The 17,554-nt window shown below is 33.6% G+C and overlaps 2 protein-coding genes across 2 annotated transcripts; one reads left to right on the forward strand and one right to left on the reverse strand.

Annotated features, from left to right (window-relative positions):
- Positions 1-516: 516 nt before the first annotated feature.
- On the reverse strand, positions 517-3,185 carry LOC143530726 (serine/threonine-protein kinase Aurora-1-like). The gene is made up of 9 exons (XM_077026185.1): positions 3,115-3,185; positions 2,385-2,498; positions 1,870-2,016; positions 1,679-1,774; positions 1,506-1,601; positions 1,326-1,422; positions 1,131-1,248; positions 988-1,060; positions 517-905 (listed from the first exon to the last, which is right to left on the reverse strand). The coding sequence occupies exons 1-9, from the start codon at positions 3,148-3,150 to the stop codon at positions 804-806; spliced, it is 879 nt and encodes a 292-aa protein (XP_076882300.1). The 5' UTR covers positions 3,151-3,185; the 3' UTR covers positions 517-803.
- A 4,960-nt stretch (positions 3,186-8,145) lies between these two features.
- LOC143530728 (U-box domain-containing protein 35-like) lies at positions 8,146-12,649 on the forward strand. Its single transcript, XM_077026187.1, has 8 exons — positions 8,146-8,688; positions 9,006-9,144; positions 9,232-9,353; positions 9,449-9,651; positions 9,741-9,807; positions 10,379-10,650; positions 11,273-11,373; positions 11,445-12,649. Exons 1-8 carry the CDS (start codon positions 8,483-8,485, stop codon positions 12,480-12,482), a joined length of 2,148 nt encoding a protein of 715 aa, XP_076882302.1. The 5' UTR covers positions 8,146-8,482; the 3' UTR covers positions 12,483-12,649.
- The last annotated feature ends 4,905 nt before the right edge of the window (positions 12,650-17,554 follow it).

Here is a 17,554-nt window from a genome sequence, read left to right on the forward strand (position 1 = left end):
AACATTGGGTGCTCGATATGAGTGTGCAAATTTAGCTATGTAACCTCATTCGATATATAAACGTATAGTAAACTCAAACAAATATCTTCATCGAAACCACCATGCAAAAAAAGCAGTGTAGACATGTAATGGATACAAAGCCCGTTGTTCGCCATGTTGTAGGTTCTAGTGTGGTAAGAAATACATTAATAAAACATTGAGTCAATGGACCAGCAACTCTCAACTCTGATGCTAATGTTGGAAGATAGAGCTGAGAGTGAATTCACGCATAACTGACTCATTTAATCCAATGTTTCTCACAAGTTGTTGATGGATTTAGTCTCATGTTGGACAATTGGTGTATATTTGTATGAAACTCTAATATAATAGATAACTCCTCACAATCTCTAACGCCTACATATGATAAAGTTGCCAATTGTGACGGAGATGATGTACTTTTAATTCATTAAAACATTAATGAGACTCAACTCTGCGAACGAGCACAAAATTGGACGAGAACAACACCCTCATTCGAGCACGAAGCTGCACCCCTGTCCTTTTGATAAGTTAAGACCATTATTAACATGCCGTTGCTAAACACAACTCTGATGCTATCTTTTTGTTTGGTACTTTTTTTAATTCAATAAAACTTAACTTGGATCCTATGAATTGCATGCATTATTCATACTCCTGATTTCCCCATTAACAAGCAACACAATATTCGATACAGATACAACAAAAGCAAACATTGTTAAGAAGAAAATATATATAACTTGCTCCCCCTTCGGTATAGGCATTGAATCAATTGGTAACGAACATGATGATTAAACCTTGTAGACTCCTGATGGATCCGCATTCTGAACTATCCATGGATGCTCGAGAAGCTTGTGTAAAGGCATTCGCTTTGAACTTTCTCTAACAAGCATCTGTGTTAACAAAAATTTTGTAAATAACTTTCAGATTTTATAACTTTATGTATAACAGGAGCGCAAATGTGATGTAAATAACCTGACTGATTAGATCTTTGGCTGCTGATGAAACTACTGGTTTTGGAGGAAACTTCAAATCCACTAGCAAAATCCTGCACAACAAATATTTCAGGTCAGCACAGCCCGCTTTGACCCATACCAAAATCCTGCACACAATGCTACCTTCTGTATGTGTCAGAGTGTTCTTTGGCTTCAAAGGGAGGAACACCATATAGGAATTCATAGCATAGAATACCAAGACTCCATATATCTACACTTGCATCATGTTCAGCACTCTCCACTGTAATTCAACCACCTTATTAGAGTAAAGAAACAACTTATTGATTTAACTTTAGTATATAAACAAGTGTGCTTTACCCATTTCTGGTGGAAGATAATCCAGAGTGCCACACATGGTTTGCCTGCGACTAAATGTATGCACAGACCAACCAAAATCTGCAATCTTTAACTCACCCTGAAAGAGATATCAAACTTGTCAAACACAAATCTGAAAATGATATATTAATGAAATATAAAAATGTGGTTAAACAAGGTTACCTGTGCACCAATCAAGAGATTCTCTGGTTTAATATCTCTATGAATAACATGCTTCCCATGACAATATATCAGAGCACGCGCTAACGAAGCAACATACTATCACAAACAAGATTAATATTAATTAACCATAACTATATAAACAGACAAAACTTGAAGAAACATGAAAGACTTACAGTAGCAGCACGTCGTTCACTGAAGTGTTTGCATCTTTGCAGCTCCTTGTAGAGTTCTCCTTTGGCAGCATATTCCAAAATCAAATAGACTCTTTTCTGTATAAATCATTAAATTGTTGTTTTTGTTTCATAAACTATGTTTGCAGACTCTTAAAAGACAACAAAATAAACAATTAAAACAGAATGTATACCTGATCATAGAAGTAGCCATAGAGTCTGAGGATATTAGGGTGTCTAAGATGGCTTTGAATTTCGACTTCCCGGCGAAGTTGGTGTTCCACTTGGGATTGCTTAAGTTGGCTTTTGAAGAGCACCTTCAGTGCAACAATGTGGTTGCTCTGTTTCAGAAAACACAAATCTTATACAATGCACCATTCATAACCAACCAATTAAGCAAATAAACTTATTGCAATAAGATATCAACAGTAAGATTACCAAAAATGAGGAAAGTTAACGTACAAACTAAAAAAACGTGCTAACTCTGCGAATCAAGTAGCATAATTATGTAACTACATCATAGTATAATTACACTAATTACACTATGTTGTATAATTACACTAATTACACTATGTTGTATATATGATTACACTACTCGATTTGCACAGTTAGCACGTTAATTTAATTGGTATTTGATAAGTTAAATCCACCAAAAACAATCAATAACATAAACAAACTAAAATGTTTAACATGATAAGTTAATACTAACCCTCTTTTCTCTAGCAATGTAAACATGACCAAACTTTCCCCTTCCAAGTGGCTTCCCAATGTCGAAATCGGTAAGTGTCCACCTCTTCTTTTCAGATGCCGCCTCAGTAGTAACCTGCGTAAAACACCACAAACCCTAGAAATTAATAACTTATTTTTTCCAACTTAAACCACATCCCATTCATTATTCTTGTTAAAAAGTAGTGTTTACATAGACACAGAAGGCAACGAGCAACAAGCTGCGCCAGTAGCCCTTTTTGGATGGCAACATTGGGTCGTTTAAAAATAACATTCATAAAATGTGGGGTCATAACATTACTATTCATGACCTGTTGAACACGACTAAGTAGCTTTAAAGCGTGAGGCGAAACCAAAAGTATCAAATGCCAAATTGCAGTTTTGAATCTACGAAGTTTTATGACACGGATATTCTAACTAAAGGACCATTTCATCATTCACAACCAGATCATAGTAACTCAACTTAGTTTTGAATCTACAAACTTTTACGACACGAACATTCGTTCAAACCGAAGGACTCTCTTCAACACCGTTGAAATCTCAATCCTCCGAATATTCAATTTCATTGTCAGTAATTCGAAAACAACAAATAACACCAAACGATTTCTCATAACTCGTAAGATATACGGTCCAATCGAAGTTAACAAACCCTAACCTAAATCATCCGGATAATAATAAGGAATGAATTGAATTGAGTGATGTATGTAATGTACCTTTTGTGGAATCGGCGTTTCTGAAGCGATTGCCATGAGAGAGAAAAAACTGGAGATGAGATGAAGATGAAGATGAAGATGAAGATGAAGATGAAAGAGCAACGGGAATGGATGGAAATTGGGTTTGAATAAAGAGCCGGAGGATCTGATTTCTCTCTCCTTTATTGCACATTTTAACGGAGGAGCGTCTTTTCAAATTGATTTCATAATGTGATAGGCTGCCCCCTCAAGTTTTATTATTTTCATACTTCTACACATAAATTAAATTACTAAGGGTGGCTTTTTTAATAAAGCTTATAGCTTTTTAAGCTATTTTTTTTAAATAAGCTTAACTTAGTGTTTGGTTTAGCTTTTTAAGCTTATGCTTATATAACCTAATAAGTTAATTTGAATAAACTTATTTAAAAATAGTTTTTTAGCTTATTTGATGAAACTTATTAAATTAATCATTTGTCCTCAAATGGTGGTGGATTAGTAATTATTGAAGCAACTTATTACTCTAACAAATTGAAGGATGATAGATTTAACAACTTATTAAGACACATAATTAACTTGTATAATATAAGCTAATCCAAACACTTAAAAAGAGCTTATCAAATAATAGAAAATAAGCTATAAGCTAGTTTAATATATAAAACATAAGCATAAAAATAAAAGCTAGGCCAAACACCCCCTAAGCCAAGTAGGGATGGCAATGGGTTGGATACCCATACCCGATTATTAAAGTCCATCCTAAACCCATTGTATATTTATCAGGTAATTACATGTCAGGTTTTGTGGATACTCATTGAGTTTCGGGTCTTAACAAAATACATGTTGGGTATACCCGGCCCAAAACTCGTCGGGTTTCTATCATGTTTTGACAATATATATTTAAAATAATGAAAAATTGGTTTTGACTTTTGAATAATCTCAACCGTTGGGAAAAATACACCTTTAGTTGGTGTTGTTTTTTTGCCAATAATGCATAGTTGATATTATTTAAAACCAATAAAAAAGAGATGGTTATTGATGTGTAACGCTACCACATACAATTGACAACTATGTGTACCATACAAGCATCAAACTATGTTTAACTCCGTTAGTCAGGGTTCATTGGATTAATCACACATTTAGTTGCGGTTGTCTCTAGCCAAGTATAAAGTTGAGACTGTTATTTACCAATATGGCAACTCACGATCAAAATTTCACATTATCATATAGATTAATACATTTAGAAATTATATTATAATGTTATCGGGTAATCAGGGTTGGGCAATCGGGGATATGTCAAATCCCAAATCTATGCAAATCTCAAACTCATCCCAAATTCTAATGAGTCGGGTAGTACCCGTCCCAATTGTGTCAAGTTCGAGTTTCACCGCCATTTCTAAAGCGGATAGGCCTTGAGTGATTTTCACATTCGATAACATAAAGAAAACATATGTCATGGTGATAGGTAATTTTGTTTAGCGAGTAATTTTAACGTTAATGATGTCCAAAAAAGTTTGAAGATGGACTCTTGGATTTGGACATTGGATAAGAATATTTGTAGTAGACATTAAAATGGTGTACATACATGGGGTTAAAGATCGAGCTTCTTGTTAAAAGAGTTTAAAAAGCATGCAAGAAAAAGTATGGATTTATAAAGATTGGGTCTGCTTGCCATGTGCCCATTCTTATTTTTGTAATTACAATAATTTATTATATTTTAAAATATGGCCCTCACTTTTTACTTGTTTAAAATGTATATAAAGAGTGCGTGATAACCTAAATTATTGTTAAAATTTAATGATATTTTTTTAACATCTTTGTAACAAAGTATTACCCACTAAAATTTTGCAACAATAGTGAAAAAGTTAAAACGAAAAAAAAAATAATCAACACAAACATGTAAAAGTTAAAGTAGAAAAAATATCCACAATTTGTATGGAGTTGATCACATATTCTCGTCTCACACTCTCACTGCACATTGGTATTGATCACATAACTTTTTTTTTGGAACGATCAACTAAGTAACACCGGGTGCTTCGTACGCGACCCTCATTGGCTAAAGGTAGCCCGAGCCGGCCACTAGTCCGGACGGACGGAGCCCTTAGCGGTCCACCAATTGAGGGATTCCCCGGATAAAACCCGACCCCACGCCCGCCAAAGGCACGGCAACGAGGGACTGGTAAAACCAGGTGAAATCAGGACTCGAACCCTGCCAAGCCAGGGTCATCCCTCATATCTCCCATATAAATCGGTGATAGTGAGGTTTGAACCCCTTACCTCTCACTAGTAAGGTGAGTACTCTACCACTGAGCCACATCCAATTTATATTGATCACATAACTTATTACAAGTATTACAACGTTGGTTAGGATAACTACTCATGATATACAAGTTTCAACCCAAAATATTGAAAACTTAAAGATGACAAGTTTTAATGGTTTATGTGGATCGGTAACTTAAAAAGAATGGTTGTTTAATTAGCGTGAAAGGTGGTTAACTTTCAAAAAGCTCTAAAATAATCATGTAAATTAAATAAATATATATTCTATCTAACGCTTCTGGTGCAGTGAATTTGATCAAGTGGTTAATTGGTGATGCATGTTCGATTTTTATTTGAATCATTTTTATGGACATCTGGGTGAAGGAATCAAGACTTTAATCCAGGTTCGAACTCGACTGGGGGCGGGGGCGATGACGATGACTTACGGATTCTATTCGGTTTTCGCGCATCAAAAGGGTACCGGTCTCACGGTGTTCACGGAGTCAATATAATAAGAAAAATAAAAATAAAAACGTTTCCAAAGGCGCAAAATTGGGTGGAGGCTCAGACGGACTCGCTAATCCGTCACTTGCTCAGACTCGGTCGCTGCACACAGCAGCCATGATAGCTAGACTGAGCCTCAGGTAAGCCTAGTTGTAGTTGTAAGAAATCGGTGCTTGTTGCTATTTGATTTTGCAAGGTTTATGTAATCAATGGACACAAATGTTTCCCTATCTTAGTAATATACTAATTGAACCACAATATGATCATATCATATGGTATTAACAGAAGCAGAATTTATACTGTCAAGTGGATAATCTTCAACTTAATCAATTTAGTTATTATTTTATTATAACACTTAAGTTTTTCTGTTTTTTTTTTGGAAATTTTTAAGTGTTTTGGTCTTTTGGACCTATATTCAAATGCTTTACAGAATTGATGACTGTTAAATGTTATCTATACTTATAGCTAATTGAAATTATCTTGAACACAAATTGTTTACATGGCATGACTTTCTAAATAATACAAAAAATTGAAAAATTAAGATGTGGATCTTCAAAGTTTTTAACCAGCAATACGCGCAGGTGCGTGGGGATACAAATATTATATCCTTTGTTTTATAGATGCTGAATCAGGAAGCTTTCGTAGTTTCGTGAGGACTGTACTGAAACATTTATTAACAGGTCCTATTTGTTTACTTTTGTTCTTGTTTTTAACATGAGAGATGGCTTATTTTCATTACACAATCTAAAGACAATATAATATATCGTGACAGGGAGGCCATAATAGCTGATGTTAAAAGTTATGAGAAGCCATACATTAAAGTTCCAAAAGTCTTGAACACGGATTAACACAATAAGTCATAAGGTCAGCGTTGCTGTCGCATTTGAATGAAACTATTTTAATGTTATTGCTACTTTTAGTTTAAGAAGATTATTGGGATATTAGAAATTTAGAACCACTTACTGAGAGACATAATTGCACCAAAATATTCTTTTAATGCATATATATCTGCTTCATGAACTCTGGTTCTTGTATAGATGGTCTAAGCTTGTTTACAGTGTACTAATAGCATCCATTTTGGTGTTTTCCGCACCAATTTAATATAATAGATACACCAAAGTTCCCAGTAAAGGTTTAAAAATTGAAAGTTAAGTGTCTTACGTTTTCAGTGAAAATAAAACCTAGATCAGTCTACTATTAGCTTCTGAATTTTCAAATCGCCAGTCATAGTATTCATTTGATAAAAAACTAAAAAAAATTGTGTTTAAAAGCAATTGTGTTATCTTCATCGCTAAAGTTGTTCATGACAAGTAGTATGAAGTCAAACTTAAGTAGCTACTACATTAAGTCATCAGGGTGGTGCTTTAAGCATGCGCTAAACAGATTTTATTTAAAAGACCAATCTTAGTTCGGGTTGAAACGGGTCGGGGGGCTTAACCTGAACACATTTACTTCTTTCTTAAAAAACTTTACTGGATACTTTATGTGTTAGATATGATTGCAGAAACCATATCATAGCAATAATTAGCTAAGATTTTAAATAATATGATTTATCAAGTTTGTAAAAATACATCTTGGATGACATTCGAGATTCAACAGATTACCGTGTTAACTAAATCTTTTGATGTTACCGATTTAACCCATTTAGCACAAAACAAATCGCAAATAAATTATTTACTGGTAAACAGTTTGAGATTTCCACCTTTACATTCATATGAAGTTATGGATTTGGAATCCATATTTATTTATTTTTCCTTTTTTTTCTACAAGTATATCTTCTTTAAGAACAAAATGCACTAGAAAAACAAGAGAAGCTAAAATATTTTTATAAAAAGGAGCATTATTGCCTGTAGTAATATTGTCTGCCTAAACCATTGAATAGACAACAGTTACAAATAATTACCGTCTATTTGAAGAACTTACATGAACATAAAAAGATAAAAGAAAACATAACAAAAACAAACCTGTAAAAAGAGTTAACAGACCCTTGTAAGTATTTATCTACTCTATCAATGACAATTCATGGAGATAAAGTAAGAGAATACGCCGCTTTGATGTTAGGAGTTAGCAGTTGATGAGTCGACCCATGAAATCCGCGTATTAGACAGATTTTCGGTGTTGGTTGTGGAGGGGCATTATTGTCTTTTCCCTTTGTATAGTTTTTTAGTTGCCCCTTCTATAGGTTATTGTGTATGTATATGTATATATCTTTCCTTTTATGGTTTCTATATATAGACACCATTGTATTGTTTCCTAATCAAGTTTGTTATCTAACATAAAACCAAGTGATCATGGGAGGTCTAAAAACAATAAATCATCATAATGCTTTATAAATAAACAAGATTAATGAATTAGATTTTTGTAGGGTTATCTTTAAACAAAAACAAACAACATTACCCCTCAAAAGGTGGAGCTCTCTAGTGGAAGGGAATTTTTGCAGGGATGAATTCGAGATACGAAACAAGAAATGTAAAATTTCGTAAAAACAAACAAAATGTCAAAAAGAAAAAATCCACCACCTACAGGTTCAAAGAGGTGGCAATTTATCCAATCAAACAAGTTTTTGCGTCGAATGCATATAAAGATTTTGTGGGAATTTCATCTTTTGTTGGCGGGTATGAAATAATAAAAAATGAACAATAAAACAGTAGCAGTTGCAATCGACCGAGATAAAGGAAGCCAAGGTGCATTAAAATGGAGTCTCGATAATCTTGTTCGTAAGGGCCAGACCGTGTATTTGATTCATGTTAGGATCAAACAATCATTTACTTTCTCACAAAGTAATATATCCTCCACTCTAGACATATACATACACAATACATGCATACAAGATTATAGGTTAATCCTTCATCAATTTGTTTTCTTTCATTTAGGGTGGGCCATTTGTGTCATTTTATTGTTATTATTGGGGTATGAAGTTTTTTGTTATTGAAAAGTCATCATCATCATCGTACTCAGTATATCCCACCAATAGCAATGCTATGGTAGGGTCTGAGGAGGGTAAGATGTAGACAGCCTTACCTCTATCCCATAGGGATAGAGAGGCTGCTTCCGGTGAGACCCCCGGCTCGATAGTAGTTTTGCATCAAGCCTTGGACATAAGGCACATAGCAACCCCCCGGCTCGATTGTGAAATAATAATTAATATGTAACAGTTCTGGTTTCAAATGTTGTGCAGAACCAACTAGGAGTTCTGAATCTTCTGATTTTATTGAAGATTCATTTATGATAGACACCGATGCACAACTCCGAGAGTTGTACCTACCGTTCAGATGTTTTTGTACGAGAAAAGAAGTTAGTCTTATTCACTTGCATCTTATCTCAATCAAATGTCACACTTTATATATTATAAACCTGTTTATTTTTTGCTATATTAAACAGATACGATCACGGGACGTGTTGCTAGAAGATACCGATGTTGTCAAAGGACTAGTCGACTTTGTCACACGTTCCATAGTAGAAGTTTTGATAATCGGAACACCTTCAAAAGGCGGTCTTCTCAAGTATGTGCGTTCATGAATCATATGATGTTAAGTTCTTAACAACTATGACTTTTATTAATCCAAAAACTAAACACCATTAAAATATTTTCAATCAGGAGATTCAAAACAAGAGATGTTCCCGGGACAATATTAAAAACCGTACCCAGTTTCTGTACGGTTTATGTCATTTCTAAAGGAAAGATTTCCGCCACAAAAGCCGCATCACGTCGACCGCCATACGAGTCTCCACTTCGTACCCTGGGGCCACCTGAACCGAGCAGCATGCCATCCAATGCTTTGTCCGAGAAAACACTACCAAGTACCAAACTTCTTTATATAGTTTTATGTTTTAAGTTGTAGTTTTTGGTTACATAATAATGTTTTTTCTTTAAATTTCTTGTCCATCAGTGATGCCCATGCCCAGGATGTCTATAGATTCATCTTTCCCCAGGCGTTCTACAGACTCGTCTTTCAAGTATGTGATTATGACAACTAAACATTTCATGACATATAGGGCTGTTAACGAACCAAACTGAACGGGACCTTGTTCATGCTGTCCGTTAAGCATTTATCGAACAAATTAGCAAATAGGTCCACGAACAAAAACCAAATGGAATTTCTTGTTCGTGTTTTGTTGTCTGTTCGTTAATTTTATAAACGAACAAGCGAACACAAATAATTTGATAAATATGTTAAGATAATAAACTAATAAAAATATAAAAATCGAAAGTTTAAATATTAGGGTACCAAACTAAATATTGAAGAATATAAAATATAAAACCTTTAATGACTGAATATAAACAAAAAAACAAACATTAATGAACGTAAACAAACGTAAATGAACGAACAAACGACACATTACCAAATGTTCATGAACACAATTGGATGAACGCGACCTCTGCTCATGATCAACCAAATGGAATTTCTTGTTCATGTTTGTTCATGTATTAAACGAATGAACATAAACGAACTCCCTGCTGAACACTTCAGAAAACATTCGTTGAACATTCGGTTTGTTTACAACCCTTATATATTATTGAAAACAGGTCGCCTTTCACTAGTCGGAGACGCCCAAATGGTAAATCTTACGGAGAACTACTCCCGCCGGAGTCCGACATATCTTTTGTGAGCTCGGGTCGAATGAGTGTAGACAATGTATTACCTCCATATGAAAGTGAACTATCACCCGTACACTCACGAATGAGTTTCTCGGAACTCGATAACCAAGGTTTTGACTCGCATCAGGGCCGAAGATCGGTTGATGTCACGTTTTCCACGTTTGACAGTCCTCCTAGATCATCAAGCGCGGTACTAATTCGTTCTTGATATTGTGTTAAACATGTTTGTTTGTTTGTTTGTTGTTCACACGTTTAAATTACACTCCTTATATTATTAGGCATAGGTTATTCCCACACCATATACTTCCTCCGTCCCACTAAAAGTGTCAATATTTTCTTTTTTATTTGTCCCATTACAAATGTCCATTTTCAGAATTTATTGGTCAATTTCCAAGTTTACCCTTAAACGCACACAACTAGCATTAATAAATAATATCGATTGACCCAATTTCCAATGGCATTATTGTCACTTGGTAAGCAAAAAGGGTAATCATTCAATCTACCTCAAACTTTTTGTTTTTCAAACTATGGCAATTTTAATGGGACGGAGGTACATTTGGACATCATATGCGTCTATACGGCTCGTATATGGGCTATACGAGCCGTATAGGTGCAAAATTTTGTCCTTTTGTGTTGGAGAGTGTCATGTGTTTGAAGCCTATACGGTTCGTATAGGGGCTATACGACCCGTATAGACTGAAAAAGCTGCCATTCGTGCATTAGTTAGTCATGTGAGGATACGAACCGTATAGAATTGTTAACACACCATGTGGGTGGTCTTTGAATATAACGACCCTATTATTAATCTTATGGTGGTTTCAGGAAGATGTGAGGCTGAAATGAGAAGGCTAAAGCTTGAACTCTCAAGAACCATGGAAATGTACAGTACAGCATGTAGAGAAGCCCTAACCGCAAGACAAAAGGTAACTAGACAACTAACTAACTTTCTGTTAGTGCAACTAACTGACTGGCTAACTAACTTATTCATGTCCAGGCTATGGAACTCCAAAAATGGAAACTAGCAGAAGAACAAAAGGCAGAAGATTTACGTGTAGCCGAAGAATCTGAAAACGAAAACACAAAATCAACCGGGACGTCTTTCTCGCAATACGATTCCCGGTACAGACGATACACAATTGAAGAAATCGAAGAAGCAACCGAGTACTTCTCGACCGAGCGCAGAATTGGTGAAGGCGGTTACGGCCCGGTTTACAAATGTCATTTAGACCACACGCGGGTTGCGGTTAAAGTCCTTCGGCCCAATGCAGCCGAAGGGAAAGCACAGTTTCAACAAGAAGTTGAAGTTTTATGTTGCATACGACATCCTCACATGGTTCTTCTTTTAGGAGCGTGTCCCGAATACGGGTGTTTAGTATACGAGTACATGCAAAACGGAAGCTTAGAAGATTGTCTTTTCAGGAAAAACAAAATCCCGCCACTTTCATGGCAGCATCGGTTCAGAATCGCAGCTGAAATATGTAGCGGTCTTCTTTTTCTTCATCAGACAAAGCTCGAACCGATCGTGCACCGTGACCTCAAACCGGCTAACATTTTGCTTGACCGGAACTTTGTTAGTAAAATATCCGATGTCGGGTTAGCAAGACTGTTGCCACCGTCGGTTCAAGACTCAGTGACTCAGTCCTTAATGACGTCTACAGCCGGGACGTTTTGTTATATAGATCCCGAGTACCAGCAGACGGGAATGTTGGGTGTGAAATCAGATGTTTATTCATTAGGGATTATGTTTTTGCAGATGATTACGGCTAAACCGCCAATGGGTTTGACTCACATTATTGACCAGGCTATAAAGGATGGGACTTTTGCTGAGTTGTTGGACCCGGGGGTGCCTGATTGGCCCATTGACGAGGCGTTGTGCTTTGCTAAGCTGTCTCTTCTTTGTACTGAGTTGAGACAGAAAGACCGGCCCGATCTTGGGAAAGAAATTATGCCTGAACTTGAGAGATTGAGATCACTTGCTGATGAAAGTATGCAGCATTCTGTGTTTGCTTCATCTCCTTCATCAGTCAACTAAGGTCAACTGTCTTGAGCAAGTTGGCATATTTTGTATTTGTGGCATTAGATTTGTTAAAATCTGTATATTTTGGGCCAAAATTGTAGTGCAAATCAGGATAATTTAATGCACATTTTGGTATTGAAAGTAGTAGGAGGGCATTTAGGTGATTATATGCATCTTAAAGATGAGTAAAATCTTGCAAAATCTTTTGAATTTGACCTTGTAGATATACAAACAACTTATCTAGCATGTCTTTGTATATATGCTTATGATTGTGTGTTTATTGATGTAATTTCAGTACTTTTTTTTTATCATGTATAATTTCTTTGGTTGGTATACCTACAAACATGTTGAAGGTAAAACATATAAACATTTTGGTATGGGTGGGAACTATATAAACATACTTATGATGCAATAACTGATTTACGGAACACTTAATTTTGATAAGATAAAACATATGTGTTATAAATGTACTAATATTATGGTTATCAATACCTAATATATATTAGCTTTCTCTTCAAGTTTTCCTATCCTATATATATATCTCATTGTACCTCCTTGTATTACACACCTAATTAATGAAATCTCTTTCTTTCTCCCTACATCTCCTTCTTCTATGTTTTAGCTATTAGGCTTGTTTCACAACACGTTATCAGCACGAAGCTGACAATCATCGTTTCATCAGAGTATGTTCGACATATCCTACAATGGTTGGTTCCTGCTCTGATGGTGTTGGTTACCTTCGGCCCGTTGATTTTAAAGGTACGTGATTGCAACTTATAATTTCTTTCTGTTTGCCAACGAATTAAATATTTTTATTGGTATTAATTGCCGGATGATAGTTCAATTATATTCTAAATTTTAATGGTGCCTTGCAATTGTTTAGGATGTGGTAAATTCTTTTTGTCCATGCTCCTCCTAAAAAGAAAATCACTAAATAGATTGTTTACTAGAATTTTAAAACGGATTAAGTTTTCTATTTTGTGTTTTGTTTTCAATAAATTTTTCAACCATAAGAAAGAATTTAAGAGATTGCGAGAAATAACCCTATGTTATTCAGTCCCATTGATAGCTTAAAGGGTATACCGTAACTAATAACCGGATATTAAGATTATTATTGTTTTGAATCATTCTCTCTTTTATTTTCTATATCTGTTACAAATAATAAATAATGATTTATTAAATTGTTTTCACTTTCGATTATTAAGTTGTCATGTTTACGTGATATATATTATTCTAATATTTATCAATGTTTATTGAAGTATAAAATATTGGGATTTTTGAATTTAAAGAATGTCTAAGGAAATCAACAAGTTATACATATTATACATATTACTCTATTTGGTCCTTTTAATATGGTTTCATTAAAAAGTTTTATCATCTGATTCGTGTATATGCAAAGTTGTAAATCCTTGAGGCCTTGATGATAAACGAGATTTTTAATCAATGGATTTTCTTTTTTGATTTACATGCTAAAACAAAAACTTAAAATTTTTCAAGATTCTTACTTTCTATTCATTGAGTAATTGTTTCCTTTTATGATCATAACTTTGTTATAATTTATTTTATTGTTATCAGTTGTTCATTAAAAGAAAAATAGTTTATTGTCCATCGATAACAAGCAAACTATTAATGAATCTTATAAATTATAATGCTAACAGAAGTTCTTTTGAAAACAAAAAACATACACCTAAAAAGTAGTATGACGTAGGATTGTTTATCGAAGGAAAGAAAATCAATTATCATATATAATTTTATATTATTAAACGGTGACAATAAACTAGAAATTGTAGTTCATAATTTCATATTTATTAAAGCGATATCATTATTATGGAAATAAATAAAAGTTGATATCATTATTAAACGTCTCTTTAATATTTGTAAAGTTTTATGAAAGTTATTATCATTATTTTGGAAATAAATAAAAGGAAATTTTTTTGTATACCTAATTCTTGGTATAATTTTATGCTTTGGTATATATATGATTTTCCACTATTACTATGGAACAACATTATGAAAAAAAAAATCCAGATTCGTCTATTATTATTCTTTCTCTAGTTAAAGATTATAAGCATTATTACAGTGTGATGTTCCAAATTAAATGTTTCATTTATGATTTCATTAAAACGCGTGAGTCTATATTGTTCAGTAAATTCTTCAATTATTTTTAGTTAATTTAGAACCTGATGCGCAAACATTAAATATATTTGCAAATGTTATATCAATAGTTATATTGTTTGATATACACCAACCTAAATTTTTCAAGGTTCTCAGTTTTGCAAATCCACGTGATACTATTTCATATTCACGTCAATATAATTGTGTTATGTTCAATTTGAACCTTTTGAATAGTAATTATAAAGTCATACAAAAGAAGAAAAGTACATTAATTCGTTAGCTCACTACTGAAACTATATATGTATTTTCTATTAAGTGATTGAAAAAAAAATTCTATAAAGTTTTATTATAATTCGTTTTATTATAATGACATGTTATACCACTGTATATTGCATATTAATTTTATAGTTTGTATTATGTAGGCTATCATTTTAGATAGACTATAATATTTAAGAGATCAATCGAATGACCAAAGTTGTGGTTTATTATCACTATTGTGAAAAGTGTAAATGTAATTAAATATGACACATGAAGTGTGAGTCTTCCCTCATTAGTGAAGGTTATTAAATATTAGTATGACAAAACACACATGACTCATTCATGTAATTACTTCTCTAGATATTATATGAAGGGAAGATTAATTATGAGGAAAAACCGAATAAGACAATTTTATATTTGTCAAACCTTAGATATGCTCCTAAAGTGACTATATTATTAACACTAATGAAAGTTTGAAGTGATATTGTATTCTTGTTCGAGAAAATTATGAATAAACCATGAAAATGGTTTGGTTTTATATCATTCCTTGAAGTGATGTGACTATGTATTGATCGTTGCGATCATGGACATAATTGAAAAATGTAATGATGGTTATATTAACAATGAGATCGACCATCCGAATTACAGTGATGGTCATGTTAATGATGAGATCAACCACTACAAGTGGCAAATGGATTGATCATATATGAGAACAAAATGAGGACATACAAAAGTGAAATCACATCGCTTGGAATGATTATACAATGTTCTCTCATATTTAAATATTTGCATTAAAGAAGCATAATGCATATATGACCATAAACATGAAGTTTATGGATCATGATTATCTAAGGGCATGACCGGTTAAACCACACCGAGTCAATGATGTGAAATTTATTGAAGAACAAAAGATTCTTCCTAATAATTATACATGTAATATTGCTTTTAAGGGGAATTATTTATTTACCAACTGAAAGAGGGTGAGAAACCCTAGATGTTATGGAATTGAGAAAAGGATACACATATCCTAACATGATACCATTTAGTGTTTTGAAAATCGATGCATCGTCTAAATGGTCATCAAATTCGCAACTTCAAGTTTGCGTGATTTATGACTTAGCTAATAAGATAGCAAGCACATTTTCCAGATTGACATATTTATTATTGGTTATAATAATGAATTCAATTTCCAAGTTATTAATAATTATTGGAATAATTGTTGAACTTCATATAGATTATGTTCACACATAAGTTGCTTTTGTTAAGACAATTATTGAACGTCTAGAATTAATTTCAAAGCAAGTGATCATAATAGCAACAATTCATGTTTGTATTTGAGTACATATGATTTTACATGTCTTAAATACTAATTCACATCAAGTCAACAAGTCATGATACTTCCTCCCCATTGTAATTGGTTTTTGGTCAGTAACCAAGTATTTCTCATCTAATAATCCGTGTGTGTTATATATTGAATATAATCCACCACAAGACACAAAGATGAGGTCACAAAGGAAGTTGGGAATTTATGTCGATATCTATGATTATATACTTAGAGCCGTTAATTTGTTTATAGCTCATTAGTTTTCACTTCAGTGAATCAACATTCCCAACATTAGGGGGAGAAATAAAGCAGTTGGAAAATGAATTAGTTGAAATGAATTATCATTGATCCTCTATGAACTAAAAGTGTAAAGGATAATTCATGTATAATTAAGATTAATGAATCAATTACCAGACGATTCACTGACTAAAAGAGAGTGTATATCTAAGACACATATACCAACTGCTAATGCTCCAATTAAAGTTGTCTAAGAAGGACAAAAGCATATTGATAATGGGTCTAATACACGCGTGTAACATGGTAGACCAATCGGTTCCAGAGGTAAAATTTCCTCGAAATTGGAGCAAGTAATGAAGATGGTCAAGTCGAGGTGCAGTAAAAGGTCTCTTGAAAGAGATTAGACATGATGGTTCTTGAAGAACCTTAGGTACCTGAAAACAAAGAGCTCTCAATAAATTATATTGTATCATGTCTACAAATATATGGAATCGAAATAACGTCGATGTCGCTATACTTTTATAAATATAATTAGCGCTTGAAATGATGATGAAGAGGATCAAGATTTTAAATCTGCCTATGAAAAATGATTGGCCAAAGTGGAAAGACACAAACATAGCAGAGTTGAATTCTCTAAATAACGGAAAGTTTTTGGACCAGCAGTCCGTATAACTAAAGTTGTAAAATGTGTTAGATACAAATAGGTCTTGTATATGAGTTATGAAAATTCATCAAGTGATATAAGGCAAAATTTATGGCATAAGGATTTTGCAAAGACCCATGATTAATTATGAGTAGACACATTCTCCAATGATGGAAGCAATGAATTTCCGATAACTAAACAGTCTGGTAATATAAAGAGAGAATATGCGTCTAATAAATATTGTTATTCAGTTGATACTGAAAGTTTACAAGAAAATCTACGAAGGATTTGAATTATCAAATCATGTAAAGTAAGTTCTCGAGAACATAATGATTGTTATGTATAAAGTCATATGTGAATACGTTATGACTATTGATATGTTGAACATAAATGGAACTCCTGAAGAGTTTCCTAAGGTAGTTGAATACTTGAAAGGTTAATTGATACATCTTAATGATGAACTTCTTGTGCATCAATAAACATACATATAGAAGAGAACGTACAATATCT

This window comes from Bidens hawaiensis, unplaced genomic scaffold, assembly GCF_021521415.1.
Source record: "Bidens hawaiensis isolate Kalapana, Puna unplaced genomic scaffold, B.hawaiensis_p1.1 tig00009003_1, whole genome shotgun sequence".
NCBI classification, from domain to species: domain Eukaryota; kingdom Viridiplantae; phylum Streptophyta; class Magnoliopsida; order Asterales; family Asteraceae; genus Bidens; species Bidens hawaiensis.

Coding starts and splice junctions, on each gene's coding strand:
- LOC143530726 (XM_077026185.1), bottom strand. CDS start 3,150: ATGGCAATCGCTTCAGAAACGCCGATTCCACAAAAG. Junction 1,775..1,869: donor ATGGCTACTTCTATGATCAG/GTATACATTCTG, acceptor TGATTTATACAG/AAAAGAGTCTATTTGATTTT. Junction 1,061..1,130: donor CACTCTGACACATACAGAAG/GTAGCATTGTGT, acceptor TTTGTTGTGCAG/GATTTTGCTAGTGGATTTGA.
- LOC143530728 (XM_077026187.1), top strand. CDS start 8,483: ATGAACAATAAAACAGTAGCAGTTGCAATCGACCGAGATAAAGGAAGC. Junction 8,689..9,005: donor ACATGCATACAAGATTATAG/GTTAATCCTTCA, acceptor AATATGTAACAG/TTCTGGTTTCAAATGTTGTG. Junction 10,651..11,272: donor ATCAAGCGCGGTACTAATTC/GTTCTTGATATT, acceptor TGGTGGTTTCAG/GAAGATGTGAGGCTGAAATG.